This window comes from Rhamphochromis sp. 'chilingali' (assembly GCF_963969265.1).
Source record: "Rhamphochromis sp. 'chilingali' genome assembly, chromosome: 10".
NCBI lineage: Eukaryota > Metazoa > Chordata > Actinopteri > Cichliformes > Cichlidae > Rhamphochromis > Rhamphochromis sp. 'chilingali'.
Genome location: NC_137937.1, coordinates 26,999,079 through 27,016,401, shown reverse-complemented (window position 1 = coordinate 27,016,401; position 17,323 = coordinate 26,999,079). Strand labels below are relative to the sequence as shown.

At 39.7% G+C, this 17,323-nt stretch overlaps 1 protein-coding gene across 1 annotated transcript; it reads left to right on the top strand.

Annotated features, from left to right (window-relative positions):
* The first annotated feature begins 628 nt into the window (after positions 1-628).
* prr16 (proline rich 16) lies at positions 629-17,118 on the top strand. Its single transcript, XM_080895172.1, has 3 exons — positions 629-1,395; positions 7,496-8,576; positions 15,746-17,118. Exons 1-2 carry the CDS (start codon positions 1,261-1,263, stop codon positions 8,360-8,362), a joined length of 1,002 nt encoding a protein of 333 aa, XP_080751298.1. The 5' UTR covers positions 629-1,260; the 3' UTR covers positions 8,363-8,576; positions 15,746-17,118.
* Positions 17,119-17,323: the final 205 nt, after the last annotated feature.

Below are 17,323 nucleotides of genomic sequence, written 5' to 3'. Positions count from 1 at the left end.
TAATTTTAAGAACTCCTTTGCTCCTCTGTGAATCAGAATATTAAACTGTAGCCTAAAATACGTTGAAGCTTCACAGGTTGCAATATAAGCCAGTTCAAAGCCAGTTGGAGAGATGCAGATTGTTTGGTTGTTTTTGATTTTAAATCACTGCTTTTATCTCCTAGCGTTACATTCCCACATCTAAATAATCAACAAAATAAAGTTGGCAAATATCCTAATTTTATTCATAATAGTCATATTTAATACGTTTATTTTACAGCCCTTACAATACTATTTATTCTATATCCTAGTACAGATAAGAAGTCCTGCATATTAATTATGCATATTGCGGGACTGGCAGTAGTTAGACTGTAGGGATAGCCCACCTGTGGTGGGGATGTAATGATGTTATTTGAACGCAACAAACAGAACCGTTCCGAATCACGAAGAAATGTTAACAAATTTGCAGGGCAAATGACGAGAACACCAAGCAAAGTGACTGAATCAGCAGCATCCTCTTGATGTAACAGAGAGAGAGAGGGAGAGAGAGAGAGAGCGTGAGGAGGAGCGAGAGAGAGAGAGCGCGTGAGGACAGCGAGAGAGACCGCGCACGAGCATCCTGTGCTCAGACTCTCCAAGGAGGCTGCGATGTAGACAGGATGAAACTGGCGGGGTGTTTTTCCGAGGACCGTGCCTCTCGGTTGTCGTTACCTGTCATGGTATATCATTACCATCTATTAATTATGTGGAGAACAGGAGGAGTTTATTATAATTTTGTCGATGCCTGAGGATTATGGACCGTTACAGTAACGAACAACTGTGTAACGGTTCGGACAGCTGCCTCTGTCTTTTTCTTTTTCTTCTTCTTTCCCTTCTTTGCTTAAACAATTTTTAAAGCGCTGGCGTCGGTGATTTTCTAACAAAATGTTGAATTTAGCGCTCTGTCGACGTGAAGGATGCCCGTGGCACGTCATTTTTTGTTGCCGTTGGACATAAACCTGTGGACGGGCGCTGTTTCCCAGGCAGTATGATACAATATTTTGACATAACCGTTATTTTTGTGTGTTACGCTCTATTGCGCATGCCTAGTGTTAGCTATAGAATGCTGCCCGACGCCACTTCTCTCCGTCCTGGCCGTGATTTAGGAGAGAAAAAGTGACGGCAGCTGGGGGACTACATAGCAAAAAAGAGAGAGAAAATGCGTTGGCAAAGTGGCAGCGTGGCGAGCAAAGGATTTGACTTGAGATCCTTCATGAAATAGATTGTGCCATAAACTGAAGAATGTCAGGGACACCAAATGCAGAAGCTGAAGGAGTAGTCTCCAAAGTAAAAGTGAAAAAGGAGATCAAGACAATCGTGGAGAATTTGGAAACCATCCTGGGAGATCTTAAGGATGTAGCTAAAGAGCTCAAAGAGGTAAATTAGAAGAAGTGTTCTGCCATGTGTCGTGTTATTTCCACAGGCTTGCTGTGAGGGTGCTTTTTCTGAGCATCCTTGACTGAGAAGAGATGGAGGGCTGACATCGACCTCACCAGTGGGGCCTGGAAAAGACTACACACCGTGCTCCTGCCTTTCCCATTAATGTATGTGATCATTATCACCAACATGAGAGAGATTTGGCACTGGGAGGACATAGGGTGGGAAATGGCAGGACAGCTTCTTCACCCTGACTCATAAGCTTTGATGAAAGTGTGAAAAAAATGTGATCACAATTAATATTTAATGGACAAGTTGGTGCAAGCAGGAAGGTGATTTTGCATTGAATTTCATCATCTTAATGCTGACTGTTTTGTTGGTCCAAATGATTTCCTGTCAAATAATAGAGAGAAAGTGGTCTTCTTCTTTTCACCTGTCACCTCCCTGGACTCCTTGTGGTGTCTTGCTTATCTTCATCTTTCTTTGTCTCTCGGCATGTGTATTTGTGGCTGTCCTCCTCCTCTCTAGTCCTAAAAGATCAAAACTCTTTTAGAGCTGTCTGACTGAGGTCTCAAATCTCAGTGATGGAGAGACTACAGATGTTTCTGTAGAAATCAGGATGATATTTCAGGTTTATATTCACAGTCACAGAACCAGTAATATATAGCTGCCTCTGTGACATATTTCCCTTCATTCACATTAAAGTGGTTTCTCTGAATCAGTCTCACCCCCTCACTTGAAATAACCTGCAGTCTTACCTGCTTTTATGCTTGCATTCCTCTGCCGACTGCACACCAGGCATCCAGTCCGCTCTGCCAAACCTCTAACCTTAACATGACAAGCTGTCATTCTAATACAACTCTGTTGCGTACAGCCTGTGGTACATTATGGATGGGTAGCCGACACAGCATCTGTCTCCTTCTGCCGCTCTGTTCCCCTCACTCTCATTTTTTCCTGCAACTTTGACTAAATTACACTCCTTTTGTGTTTTTCAGCAGTTTACAATATGTCACAGCAGGCACCAGAGATAAATGAGAAGAAGAAGCCATTGTAATCTGTCTATTCTGATCTTTTTATGTGATGTGCCCTTCCTTTTTCTTCCCTTCTTGCTTTTTTTCTTTTGCTTCTGGGAGATTGTGTAGAGGATCAGTTATTCTGACACCGCACACACTAAACACATACCTCCAGGGGGTGTTACTATCAAAGCCAGTGTTTGGGGTGTTATCCATTTGAAATGCAGTTATCTGTTATAACTCACAGACGGGGCTGGAGCCGAGCCTGGCTCCAAGGAGGGACCCTGCCCAGATGCTTGGCACTGCCGCCGAAGCTGCCTGGCCTACAACAGGGGCTGCACACTGGGATACTGGTATTACCTCTTGTGTGTGTCCCAACAAATTATCCATTTAAAGACTGCATGGAGAGTTTAGCACTCTGCCCTAGCCTTCTCATCTTTATTTTTATCGCTCCCTCTCAGTCACTTGCTCTCTCTTCTTAGTTGCTGTTTGCACATGCATTTAAAACCACATGATAGCAAATGTGCTTGAGAGCAGGCTAACATACTGGGTACTCTAAGATGAGAACCCCTAATCCAAAAGATAAACAACATCTTTGTCTCAAATGTTGTAATTTTACTTTCTAGAGAAATTTTCTCCTTGGTTGCTTTAATGGCTAGGATACTGTGAACTTATGCATGCTCAGCTCAACTTATGTTAGACTTTTTTTAGACCCTATGAGAGCTGCCGAGTTAAACATTAGCAAAATGTCCAACACCACTTCAGTTCTGGGCTTCAAAGGAAGCACCACTCTCCAACAAGGGAAGAGAAGCAGGAAGGAAATGTACTCTAAAGGGAAGGTTTTTGGAAAGACTTCTGAAAATGCCTCAATAACGTGGGCATTATATTACTAAGTACCAGTTATTAGTTCCCAGTAGAGTTTACTATGATTATTAAATTTTATCTGCTGTGTTAAAGACTTCTTGGGCAATGTTTATGATGTATTATAAACCTTTCCAGCATCCAGATATTGCCTGAGCACTGTAGGTGTAAATGAATAGTAGAGTATCTGTGTCCATGGAAGTGCTGAAAGTGCAAGTACTTACATTTCTAAAGATAAAGTGTGCATGGTCTATCATATTTTAGTTGTCTAGTCAGCCCTTGGTTTTAGGTGGGTGTATCTTGTTTGGTCGACAGCTGGAATTTAGAGGTGTCACAATTAGGGTTAATATAGCTTTTAGTTTATTTTTTTATTTCAACTTTTTAATGTTTTTATTTAGTGAGTTTACTTATTCAATTTATTGCCAGTTATTCAAAATTGTTCAGTTTAATTTTGAATAACTAAAAAGGTTAATTTTATTTTCCTTTGTAGTTAAAATTTGTCAGGGGCAAAGCAGAAGTTCAGAACTGAAGGAAGTTTCCTCTACAGTCTACATCTTTGTTCTTTTTTCATTAGTTCAGTTCAGTTAGCTGGACTTTTTTCATAGTAAGCTCTAGTTAACTATAATAGCCTTGGTTTTGATGGTAAATGGTTAATGGGCTGGTACTTACATAGTGCCTTTCTACTTAATTTGAGCACTGAAAGCACTTTCTACAACAAGTTTAATTCATCCAATTACACAACACACATATTCAGGCAGTGCTTTTATCTATATGTAAGCACTTATCTAATATTCACTTAAACTCAAAATATGAAAGATGCATCTGGAGTAACGTGGGGGTTTGACACATGAACAGGAGTATCTGGGATGGGTCCATTGACCTCCAATTGGTAGACGACCCGCTCTACCACCTGAACCACTGATAAATATAATCACATACTGAGAATAACATTGATATTTAAAATTGAAATATTAATATTGTGTCAATAAAGAATATACGATAATATAACACATATTGTTCTACTGATTAATAAATGATTGCTAAAGAAAAATCACTACCAAAGTGTTAGCAAAAGACTTTTAGCTTTTGTTTCATAAGTATTTTTAAATAATCTGGTTAAAACTGAATTCTATTGATCAATTCCAGAAACAAACAAAAGAAGAAAAAACATGCATATATATGTAGATTAATCATTCTTAGATGTGTAGTCCATCCAACCTTCAGATCCACCATTTGTTCATCGCATCCAGTATCAAAGCACCAAGATGGCAAAAGTGAAAACACATAGCAAGGGACTTCACTAAGCTGGCTACTTCCATCATTTGTTAGCTATATGAGAGCAGCTGAGAGCAGTACGACGTGGTGTATTCCAAGAATGGTCAAACACTTCCCAGTGAATATTGATGAAGTATTCATCTCTGTTTTTAATAGATATCTAGTTAATATTGTTATCAACATTTGATACATTTTTTATAACAACATGATGTGACAATCTAATAAGACAGTGTTAGAGGAAATTCAGCTATAGCATTTTGCATGTGCACTTGAATATATGCAGGTCTAATTTTTAAAAAATTAAAGGAACATTTTAAAAACACATAAGATTTTAATGGGGAAAAAAACATGCTGGATATCTCTGCTGATATGGACTGGGTTTTGGATTTATTGGGAATGAAAGGATATCACATTGTTTGATGAAAATTAAGATTATCAACTTACAGAGGGCTGAATTCAAAGACATTCCATAAAATCAAAGTGAAAAAATTATGCGGCTGACTAGTCCATTTTGCCAAAATGCAGCAACTCAAAATGGTACTCATTGGTGTATGGGCCCTGCGTGCTTGTATGCATGCCTGACAACATCATTCAGGACCTGCTCCTAATGAGATGAGTAATGGGTTTCCATCTCCTCCTAGATCTGTGAGGAGATCTGAGCTCCTGGACAGTCTGGCGTTCAATTTGGCTGTATTGGATTTAGGTCAAGTGAGCATGTCTGCCAGTTTAAAGCAATGGGTCCAAGGATTTCATTCCATTTCCTAATGGCAGTCAGGGTGCTGTTGCTCACCTTGTAGAGGTCTGTGCATCCCTCCATGGATATGCTTCCCTAGACCATCATTGACCCATCATCAAACTGGTCATGCTGAACAATCACATGTGTCTCCAAAATCACGTGTCACATGTGTTAAGGGTGAACCTGGTCTCATCTGTAAACAGCACAGGGTGCCAGTGGTGTACGTTCCAATTCTGTGGTTCTATGGCAAATGCCAAATCAGGTTCCACAGTGCCAGGCAGTGAGCACAGGACCCACTAGAGGATGTTGGGCTCTCCGGCCACCCTCATTAAGTCTATTTCTGATTGTTTGGTCAGAGACATTCCCATCGGTGGTCTGCTGGAGCTCATTTTATAGGCCTCTGGCAATGTCCATCCTGTTCCTCTTTACACAAAGGAATGCCCTGCTGATGGGTAAGGATCTTCTACAACACTGTCCAGCGCTCCTAGAGTAACTACCTGTCTCCTGAATTCTCCTCCATGCTCTGGAGACTGTGCTCGGAGGTGTTGGACTGTGCAGCCTTTCTAGGGTCCAGGTATCTCACACTACCAGTAGTGACACTGACCATAACCAAACGCAAACCTAGTGAAAAAACAACCAGAAAAGATGAGGAGGAAAAAAGGGGTCAGTAGCCTTCATCTATAAAACCATTCTTGTATTGAGTCTCACTGTAGCACCTTTAGTGCATCTGTTAACCCTCTCTGCAACTTAAATGACGAGAAGTTTAACTGGCTCAATTCTATACTCTAATTAAAGTTTTCCTCTATTTATTGTTTTTATTTATTTTTATCAGTACATATTGCTTGTTATCTTCCTGAACAGTTCTTAAGTACTTTCATTATGTAGGATGTGGATGCAAACTTCCGATGGGAAGACATAGATGTATTTTTCTATCTGCTGTTTCATATCTACTGTATCTACTGTATTCATATCCTTTCTGATAAAGTTAGTAGGGCATTTTACATAATTTCTTTTTCATTACAGATTTGTTAAATGTCTCCTAATGGTCTGCTGTCACATGTTGCATTTCAAGGAAACAAAGCCTTCGGTTATGTCTTTTTCATGGTATTTTGATTAATAAGAGACAAACAGTTTAGTGATCTTTTCACTCCTCTGCACTGTTCTTTTTTTTTTTACATTCCTTTGTCTTTGTCATCTTTTCTCTTTTCTTCTTTCTCAAAATTGGTTGCATATTACAAATGATGGTTCTTCCATCTTGCATCACAGGACATGTTTGGTGCTGCTACTTCTCTTGAATTCTGCTGGTGCATGAGATTGATGTAATCTATCACTTAGGTCAGAATCTGGCAGGCTCATGGCTTCTCTCAAAAATCCTATTGATAGTTATTTTCTCTCACTGTGGTTGTCATTGGGATGTATTAAGCAATCTTCAGTCTTATAAATTTGGAAGTGTTTCCTCTTTAAAATGTAATTAAGAACATACAAAGATTTTAATTTGTCTTTTCCTCTACTTCATCTTCTTACCCTATATCCTAATGCATTTTTTCCAAGTTGGTAACTTTTTAGATGAGACTGTAATAGTAAATATTTTCTGTAGGGCTTCGCAATTGAAAATTATGATGGCTTCTGCAATTATGGAAATAAGATTATTGATGTAAAACAAATAATTTTAAAGTAGGCTATCTGCTAAAGCGTTAAACTTTTGCTCTTTACTAAAAGAATCCAAACAAACTCTCCCATATGCTTTGGCTGGTTTAGTTCATCTCAGTTCACCCAGGATGACAAAAAGAGAACCTTTTGTTAACAAGAGTTTGGCTGTTAGGAGGAACTTTGGTTCTAGAAACAATGTTTCAAAATTAGGTCAATCTAATTAATAATCACTGACCAAAATATTGCATCATTACAACTTATACCATAACCAGTGGCTCCATGGTGAAGTGGTTTACACACATTCTCCTAACAAATCATAAGCTCCTCGGGTGAGTCTCAGGAGGAGACACAAATCCCTCTGGGCTTGAATCAGGAAGGGCATCCAGCATAAAAATTCTGCCAAGTGAAACATGTGGAGATACCTGCTGTGGACATCCCTTGTGAATAAGGACGCAGCTTTTACAGTTTATACCATAATCTAAGTGGCCTAATTTCATCTTCTTGTGACACACTTATTTATTTTTCCTTCAGCTGTCATAGTTACACTTCCTATTATCACCAACAGGTTGTTCATGAGATTGACACCCTAACTTGTGACCTGCAGTTGGAGGAAGACGGACTAACAGACAGCTCAAAGACAGACACACTGAACTCCAGCTCGAGCTCCACCACCACCACTACCACTGCATCCAGCCTGGAGAAGATGAAACTCTTTCCCGAAGACTGCATATTTAAAACACCTGCTTCCCTAATGCCAGTCCCCATCAACCCTCCTGGAGTCCTGACTGTACTCAAGAAGCCACACCCACCTCTACCACCACCAAGGCATACCCCGCTGAGAGCCGAGGACCACAACGTTAAAAATCTGCCTCATCCAACTTTAGTGTTATCAGGGAATCTATCCAAGGCTAATGGGTCTCTATTAAGGAATGGTGGGGTTTTCCCATTGAAATCAAACAGGGATTTATTTTCCTCTACACCATGCTTCATTTCTAATGACAGTGGAATCCCTGAGTCGGGTCTTGTTCCTACATTGCCCAGACCCATGCCTCTTCTACGGCATGAAAAGAACAAATGCCCCAAGGCCCCTGGCAGGGAGCCACGTGAGAGGGAACGTGTACGTTTCAGCGAGAAGGTTCAGTTTCATGGCTACTGCCCGGACTGCGACCTCCAGTACGATGTAGATGACACAGAACTACACTTGCAGGCTGAGCTGAATGACTTGAGGCTCAGCCCAGTACACTGCTGCTCCTCTTCCCCTCCTCCTCCTCATTCTCTTTCCCATGAATTCATGTTGGAAAATGGCGGTCTACCAGTCAGCCACAGTTTCCCACCAACAGGAAACACTGCTCCACCTTGTGTGCCTCCCCACACACCTTCTCTCAAGCCCCAGAAAACAATCCTTCGCAAATCAACCACCACCACAGTTTGACACCAACCCCCCTTGTTGTGTCTAGTTTAAACATTTTCGAATCATTCATAGTGTTTTCTACTTTATGAGTGCTTTCTACTCCAGTTGAACTTTGGATTATCCAGAGAGAAGAAAGGATTGGAAATAATAAACAAAAGAGCGGATATAGTGAGTGGAACAGAAGAAGGCATCGCCGTGGGCATCGAGATGTACATGGAGAGATCAGGACGAAGCGGTGAGTGTTCCTGAGTGTGCCTATACGAGTTGTTCATCAAGAAGGTTTGTTTGCTCCAGCACATCCCCATGAGTCTGTCTGTGTTTTTGTGGTTTTTTAGAGTATCTTCATATGTACAGTACAGAGGTGTTCCCAGGATATTTTTAAAGAGCACAGCACAGGAAGAACCAAGAACAAGACAGGGAATTAAAATTGGTGTAGAAAACTTACAATTTTCATGTTCATGGGTACTCCTGTGCCCTCATACAGATGCCATTGCTTGAAAACTGCCACTGCAACTTACCAAGCCTCAATAGGCACAATATTAGCATGTATAATATACATGATATTATTAGATCATAACTGTTGATTCATGAATTTGTATCTTTTTAATGTTGCAGCTGGAAATTATTTCATTACTTATGGCTTAAAAATATTAAAACGACAGTATATTTTAAAGTAAGCAAAAAAAAGGTAATTACAGTTTCTTACAATTTAAAACAGTTGTTGTGAAGCACATAGTATATTTGAATTTAAAATATAGTGAAAAAGAAATAGCAAGCACTAAAAGAAAATTGCATGTGCATATGCCATACCAAGTCTGTATATTTAATTTAAGAAATACTTAAATAAAGTACATTAAAACACTATAAAGTAACTTGTTAAATATAACAAGTTATATCCCAGTACTGTTCCTGCTAATGCTATTATCTAAAGATATAGGGCACTTTATCCAGGAGTGCCTATTTCATATTTCAAACATGGGGCGAGTGCCACCCCATGTTTCCCCTCTGGACACACCACTGCATCTGTTTGTTGGTTCTTGGGCAACTGATACTGGTAGACTGCTTTTTGTTTTGTTTCTTCCAGGAGATTGTTGGTACTGAGTCTATTACTTGGGATCTTCTCCATTAGCAATAATATAATGAATTAATATCTTTCTAGATGAAACAATAGCACCCACTTCCCCTAGATTTTATACAAAAACTTAAAGATCTTCCAATATGCTGGCACATAAACAGAATATATCTTCACACATACCTGCCTAGATTCACAGTTAGGGTTGTGAGACAGACAAGTGAGTTGGTACTACCTCTTCCTTCATCACCTTCCAGGATTCATTTTGTTGACGTGTGAGACTGTAGAAGTAAAAGGAGGGAGAGAAAATGAAAAGAGTGACACGGCAGGTTGGAGAGAGAGAGAAGGAAGTGTTAGCTGATACAGCTGGCATTTTGATTTGCGTCGACAGACGTCTCCACAGCGCATACTAATTGAAAAATCTTTTACTTTATTTTCTAATAAAAATCTGTCTTTAGCAATGCAAGTCTCATTTTTGTTGACATCTACCCTCCACCCGCTGTGATATCAGCACCACCCCCCTGTGATGTGAAGCTAAATGGACAGTAAGCCTATCAGTTCTGCTCTTGAGTGGAGAGAATCAGGCGAAACAATGCTGAACTATTTCCTTTTAAATCAGCAGTAACATCGGACCATCTCAGTCTATATGAACAGTTGGTAGTCTCCACTTTATTGGCTTCCATTAAGAAGCATGTTTCAGAAAGTCTGTTATTTTTGCATGTGTGTGTGAGAGAGAGAAATGTGTGAGCATATGGCTGATATTTCAGTACATCTGAGATTGTTTTCAAATCTGTGTGTGTGTGTCTGCATATACGTCTTTGTATTTACAAAGGTGTGTGTAAAAGCACGAGTCAGTTTGCCAGACTGGGGAGACAGCACACCCAGGAGTTAGATGAGAATAGTAGCACCTTCCTCCCAGCAATGCCCTTAATTAGCTAGATTAGACTAGAGGAGATAACAGCACTGCCTCAGAAAGCCTTTGTACCAACATTAGCCTTGACAAAGCTCTGAACCGCTGCTAAACATATTTTTTATGACAAACAGTGAGAGAGGAGAGAGCTAGCCGGCAAGCAGAGAAACTGAGGAAAGAAGGTAAAGATGTGTGGAGGACAGTTGTGATGTTCGGGAGGCATGTTATATAAACAGTGAATTTACTATGTATATCACTTATATGTTCTGTTGGGGTGGTGGGGGTGGAAATCTTGAAGGTTAAAGCTGAGAAAACCAGGGGAATGAAAATCGCACATTGATGACTAAATCCAATGCAAGACCTCGCTGGCCTTACAATCTAAAATCGGCATCTAGATTAGGGATCAGTGGATATTTAGCCATGTAAAAAATGAGAAAGAGTAAGCACGAGTGGGGATGAGGGCACATAGGGTAAAAGTGTGGGACAGAGAGAAAGTGAGTGTGCCGTAGAGAGAGACAGACAGAGAGATGGTGATGCAGTGAAAGCTGATGCTCTTTTAGCTGCATTGCCCTGCTGTTATGTAGCAAATGTGGATGTATGTTTTTCCACTCGATTAGTGCTCACGGCACAGAACATCCACTGTATTAATGTTGTATTCATGGTTTTATGTCTGGCAGCAGCATGCACACATACGTACATATTGAAATACTCATACAAATAGGTACATCATCAGTAGATCCTACTCATATGGGCTTCTGCCACCGTAGTAGTTTTTTAGTAGCTGAGGAAATTGGCACAGTGTCATCATGTGATTAAAGATGTTTAAAGTTGTTTTGTTGCAAATTCTGTGCTTAAAAACTCTTAGGCTAGCTCAGTTTAGTAATAAACTTCAAAATCTTTTACCATATCCATCCATTCGCTTCCGCGTGTCCTTTTCAGGGTCACGGGGGTGCTGGAGCATGTCCCAGCTGTCTTTAGGGCGAGAGGCGGGGTACACCCTGGACAGGTTGCCAGTCTATCGCTGAGGTTCCTTTACCATATTTTTTTTTAAATCTCTTATCCACCTCAGTATCTAGGGCTGGAAATTTACCCAGCTGTCACAGAGTGAGAGGTAGGGTACGCTCTGGACAAGTCACCAGGGCTAGACAGAGTCAGACATCATCATAGACAGATAAACAGAGAAAGACTTCTATTCACATCACATCCAACCAATTAAGAGTCACCTAACCCTTACTTTAACCTGTGGGAGAACATGTAAACTCCACACAGAAAGGGCCAGCCCCAATTGAGGTTGAACCCAAAACCTTCTTGCGGTGAAGCGACAGCGCTAAACATCATACCACCCAAAATGCATACCAAATTTACCCGTTTCTGATCAAAAACTGTGATCAAATAACTAAACACAAAAAGAAAAACATTGAAAACATTGGAGGCATCTGCTTTATTTTTCTTTTCCCACTCTGTCTCATTTGTGGCAATTTGCTGTTGCACCTTCCAGTCAGATGTCTTACTGAATACAACATGATATACATTTTGTAAATTATGGGCCTTGTTAGAGACAAAAGTGCTCAGTTCTGGTATGTTTTAGGGCATGCCTACTTTGGCATTGATAAGCTTTTGCCACATCAACATAAAGTTGCCAGGGTACCAGAAAGGTGGTGGTCAATACCAGAAACAGTAGAATGACATGGCTCTCAATACCCATGTTGATATGAAAACACAAAGATATTCCCATGTATTTGAATGTATGATCATGTATTTAAAAAAAATTACAAAAATGGCATTTCTGTATATTAAAGCACAGTACAAAGAACAGTACAAAACCTAAAAAGCTAAAAGTATATTTTGTTGACTGAAATATTAGGAAGCCTGCTTACATTATTACAATTACATTAAATTAGCTTAAGTACGTTATATTAGACATTGCAAACATTTTAGCCTGTGGGAACAAACTGTCTTAAACAAAATGGTAATGTGTAATTCAGGATAACATAAGAAGGATAATACTTTAAGTGTTGTTAACATTACGTAAAACGTATTCAGCCTGAATTCTTATGAATAGATTTGGATGACTAGGTGCTTCAGTAAAAAAAAAGTATTTCTTCCCTTGGTCTGAAAAGCATGTTTGCACATTTACATGCTGCCTTTTGTGTGGCATGTAAGGATAGACTAGAACACGTGCTCTGCTTAATGTTTCACAACAGGACTAACCAATACAAGACATCACAGTGGCTCACATTGTCCATTTTTTCTGAAGTGTTTCTAAATGTTTATTCAAAAATATTTCTCTCTTAAACTAAATCTGCTGACTCCAAAATGTTGTTGATGGTTTTTTGTATTATTTGTTTGTTTTGCCCTCTCACTTCAACACTGCAAAACAGATTATCATTATATCAACCTGTTCTTAACCTTTAAAATGTTTTGGCACTAGTGGCAATTTATTCATTTTAATAAAATTTCACAACCATTAAACATAGTTAAAACAGAAGCAGGTACACATGAACTTTGTTTTGTAAAAGGGACGTTAAATTATAGAATTTGTGGACACACAGACTACAGCTATCTTTCATTAGGTTTACATGTTTCAGTGTGTTGAGATTTGCTCTGCCTTTCTGGTATTACTTTCAACCTACTCTGTATTAATCTACCAGACATGTGTGACAGAAGGATGCCAGTATGAAGTGGGAGAAACTGTTCTGCCATTTGGGCTGGCTGACCGATGCAAAAGTGTTTCATCAGTCACTGGTTTAATACATGCATGACCTATTATCAGATTGTTCTTGTAACACAAAAATCACTACTCCTCTGACCATGGGTGTAGGAGTTTTTCACAGTTTTTGCAAAGGCTAGCTGAGCTCCAGCGCTCCAGGCTTGAGGATGAAGTTGTAATGGGCAGGGAGGAGGTGGATATTCACCGCCTCCATCATGAGTCAAGACTGACTCAAATGCACTGACCTACTCCCTACAGCTCACAGCTCTTGTTTATAACCCATCTTTCTCTCTCTCTCTCTCTCTTCTCTCACCCCCCCCCCCCCCCCCCCCCCCCCCATCTCATGCTCTCTCTCACTATTTCTTCATTTCTTTCTTCCTTTCCCCTTGGATGATGCTTTACTCCCACTCAGCAGCATCTGTATGCATAACACTCTCTTTGTGCACATGCAGCTCCATATACATGTGGGTGAGGTAGCTATTATTAAAGCATATCTGACACTTTGTATAGCAAACACTCCTGTTTGTAGGTTTAATAAAAAAAAGGTCAGGCACTTCCTGACTTTGAATGACAAAAAACCTTCTAGGGATGATGGCTTTTACTCCCTATTGTTATGCGTCCAGCACCGCCTCCATGTACAGCTTTTACATTTCAATCCCACGTCCTGCTGACGTCAATAGTCCATTTATCGGGTGAATTGGTAAACATCCGCGTTCCATAATGAGTTTGAAAAATCCTTACATGTAAAGGCTTGATGTGTAAATTTGGATATGTTACAGTAACAAGTGCAGAAGAGAGGATGAGCTCATGAACGGGGGTTCATTTAAATTAACAAACAATCCAAGTTTAAGAATGACCAATTACAAGTGTAGGTCTCCATTTCACATTATTGTAACTTAAACAGGGGCTCGTCCAGGATTTGGATCCAAGACTCACACAGAGTCTTAGTAAAACTGTAAATCCAAACCTGTCCCACGGCCTAATAAAGGAGACGTGGAAATCAGTTTACTTTGTGCCCAGATCAAAGTGAAATTCATTTTATTGATTGTTTTGGTATTCTTGGTGATACATAGCCTACAAATGCACCTGATTGATTTTCTGTGTTCCAGAAGCTGCAATTCAAGCAGAGTTAAACATTTTCTGCATCACCAATTGAATGAATGTAAAACCACAGACAATACGAAGCACAGTTTGTGCTGGTGTAACTTTATAGCTGGCCTTCAATTGGTAGTGTTAACAGGTTGCATTCCTTCAGCAGAGAAGCTGAATAGTACTTAAAGCACACTAAATAAATCAACATAAATGTGGTGATCCCAGCTGATTATAAATACATTTAAGAACATAACCTGCTCCAGACCAGGTTATATGTTCAGGAAAAGTTGCCATGGTGATCTAATCAGGTGATAACCACCTCTATAACACATAAAACTCTGACTTTAAGCTTAACATAGCTTGCTAACCCATTAATCATGCTTTGTAGTACACCCCTCTGCTCTGTTACTATGATTTGTTTCTTGCTATAATAGTCAATGCATGTGCTTATAGTGCTCCCACTGACTGTATTGTCTTCGTTCCATTTTCCAACCTGGCATGTGCACAATGTGCGATAAAACCCAAAAGATGTGTCAGAGTGAGACACATTTTGCCAGTGAATATTAATTAGCTGTTGTGTCTTGGTCTGATTGTTTGTGGTGATAGTCTGCCAAGAGACACAGTTGTCTGTTTGCTCATCCCATTCTGCATGCATCATTTACTTTGATTTTTGTTTCCCTCAATCAACTATATTTCATAGCAATCATTGAAAAATTAAATTGGTATGGGGGAAGCATTAAACAAAATGAAAACCAAATCATTTTGGTGTTTTGTGCCAGAGGCATTACATTTGTAATGGAGATGCTGTGTGCAGGGTTCATTAGAATACAAATAGACATGACCTACATTGCCAAACGCCAGAGCATTCAGAAGTAAATCTGGTGCACATTAGGCCTGAATACTGGCTCGTCTTGGTGCTTCTCTGTCAGTGACTCAGGCAAAGTGATGATTTGGGAACGTGAGTGGGCATGTGTGTTATTAAAATGCATGTGCGTGCTCATATGCATTTATTTTCATTTTAAAGGGGATACGTGTGCATGAGTTTTAAAAGGTGAAAAAGAGTGCAAAAAGACTCATGGGTGTATGCAGCCATGTGTGTAACATGGAGTCAAAGGCCGTGAGATGGCTCGGTGCAACTTAGAAAGCTTTGGTGGTGAAGCAAACTTAATCTGAGGCTTTCACGCTCCTTTGGAGATTGTTAAAAGTTAGAGGCATCAGCTGCACCTTACTCGGGGAAGGTAAACAATATTTCAACAACAGGATCAGATCTGTAAGAGCCACAGTGGCCCAGATGGGGTCTTCTGCTCATTGAACCTCTTCAGACTTGAGTGAGAAACACAGAAAAAAATGCTATTTAAGGAGTCCCACAAGTCTGGGCAAATTGTCTGTCACAAAAGGGAAGGCTTTTTAATCCACGAAGAAAAATGCAAGACTGTTCAGTCTTAATAACTTTGATGGCTCGTGTATGTGTTACTGGGCGTTTGTGCTTTGGCATATTTTCATTTTGGTCAATGAAAAGTGATTGTTAGTGCTGTGACTGCTCTGTCAAGTGGCTCTCCACTGTGCAGCCAGATATTCACACTAATATGTTTCCTCTTTTTTCTCTCTCTCTCTCTGCAGGGCCCATTGACACACTTGAGATACGAGACAAAGGGATGCTTGCTTCATACACCGATCGACCCCGGTTGATCAGGCAGGGAAGAGCCAGAGCTGAGGCCAAGCATCCACCACCATTTGCATAGCTCTTGCATAGTGCTTGTGCTGTTTGTGCACTAAGCAATCTCTGGGAACCAGCTGTGCTGGAGCAGTGTTACTGTCTAACTGGCAAAGCAGGAAGGGTAGTCACTGTGTGTGTGCAAAAAGATGAATCTATTGATGTGGAGGTGATATTTTCATTCATATAAATGGTTGATTTAAAGATTCAAACACCGATGAAACCTTATCATCAAAAGTAAAGATGAACCAGTACAAGATGGGGTGAAATAATGTCAGCCAGTATTTGATTGATGTCTATACTTGTTTTTGCTTTGTGCGTGCTCAGATGGAAATCAATAGCTCCACTCAACCGATGGAATTTGCCTTTTAAGAATTGTAATTGTTTGTGTCTGGAAAGCCCAACGGTTCGGCCTGGGAGCGAAACGCTCTCTGCTGGACTGCAGAAAAGGAGAAAATAATAGCTATGTCAGTACGTGCCATATGCACAACCACAGCATGTTTTTGGAAAGACTCGTGTTTTGAAATGGTTGATGATGCGGTCACTGGTCCTTGTCCAGACATTCTGTTCGTTGTACATCAAAATCTATCCGCTCATCTGGTGCCATACAAGCTGTGTTTATTTCACAATGACATGCAGAGATTCAGTACAGTGTGGCATAGTTACAGCTTTAAAGGGTTATTGAAGAAGTAATAATTTGCATCAAATTTTTTTTGTATACAAATGTACATGTATATTTCAGGCATTTTTCTACAGAGACTTTAACATTTAAAAAGATGATATTTTTGATATTGTGTTGGATGACTGAGAGGTATTTTGATGAAAGCTGACATTCCCTCGAGGTATATGTTTTTCAGGGCAGAGCAAGATGAGTTATTTATACATACCGAATCGTGTTTACATGAATGACAAACTTAACTATTATAACTTAGAGAAACTTTACAATGTCGGCTGCAGTGGGAGGAGGAAAATATAATGCAGAGATGAAACGTGACGAAAACCAAATACCTAGTTGTGCTTTATCAGAAGGGAGGCATGGGACTGAATGAACGCATGACTGACTCTTCACTTTGTCCTGCCATCACTGTGTTTTTCTATGCATTTCTGTGGAGAAGCTGTCTGGTAGTGGGCCTGGAATGCTGGATTTTCTGCCCTCCAGAACAGAATTAAATAGTATTCCCTCTCATTCCCTCATCCATCAGGTCAATCCTGACGTCAATATAAACCTGACAAATTTCCATGTTGCTCTGGGTAATGAGTCATAGGTAATTAAAAAATGATGAAGTACTTTTATATATATATATATATATATATATATATATATATATATATATATATATATATATATATATATATATATATATATATATATATATATATATATATATATATATATATATATAGCACTTATAAAAACCAAATGAGTTATAAAGAAACAGAGTAACAAGATGAATATTACTCCAAATAGATCAAATATATACAGG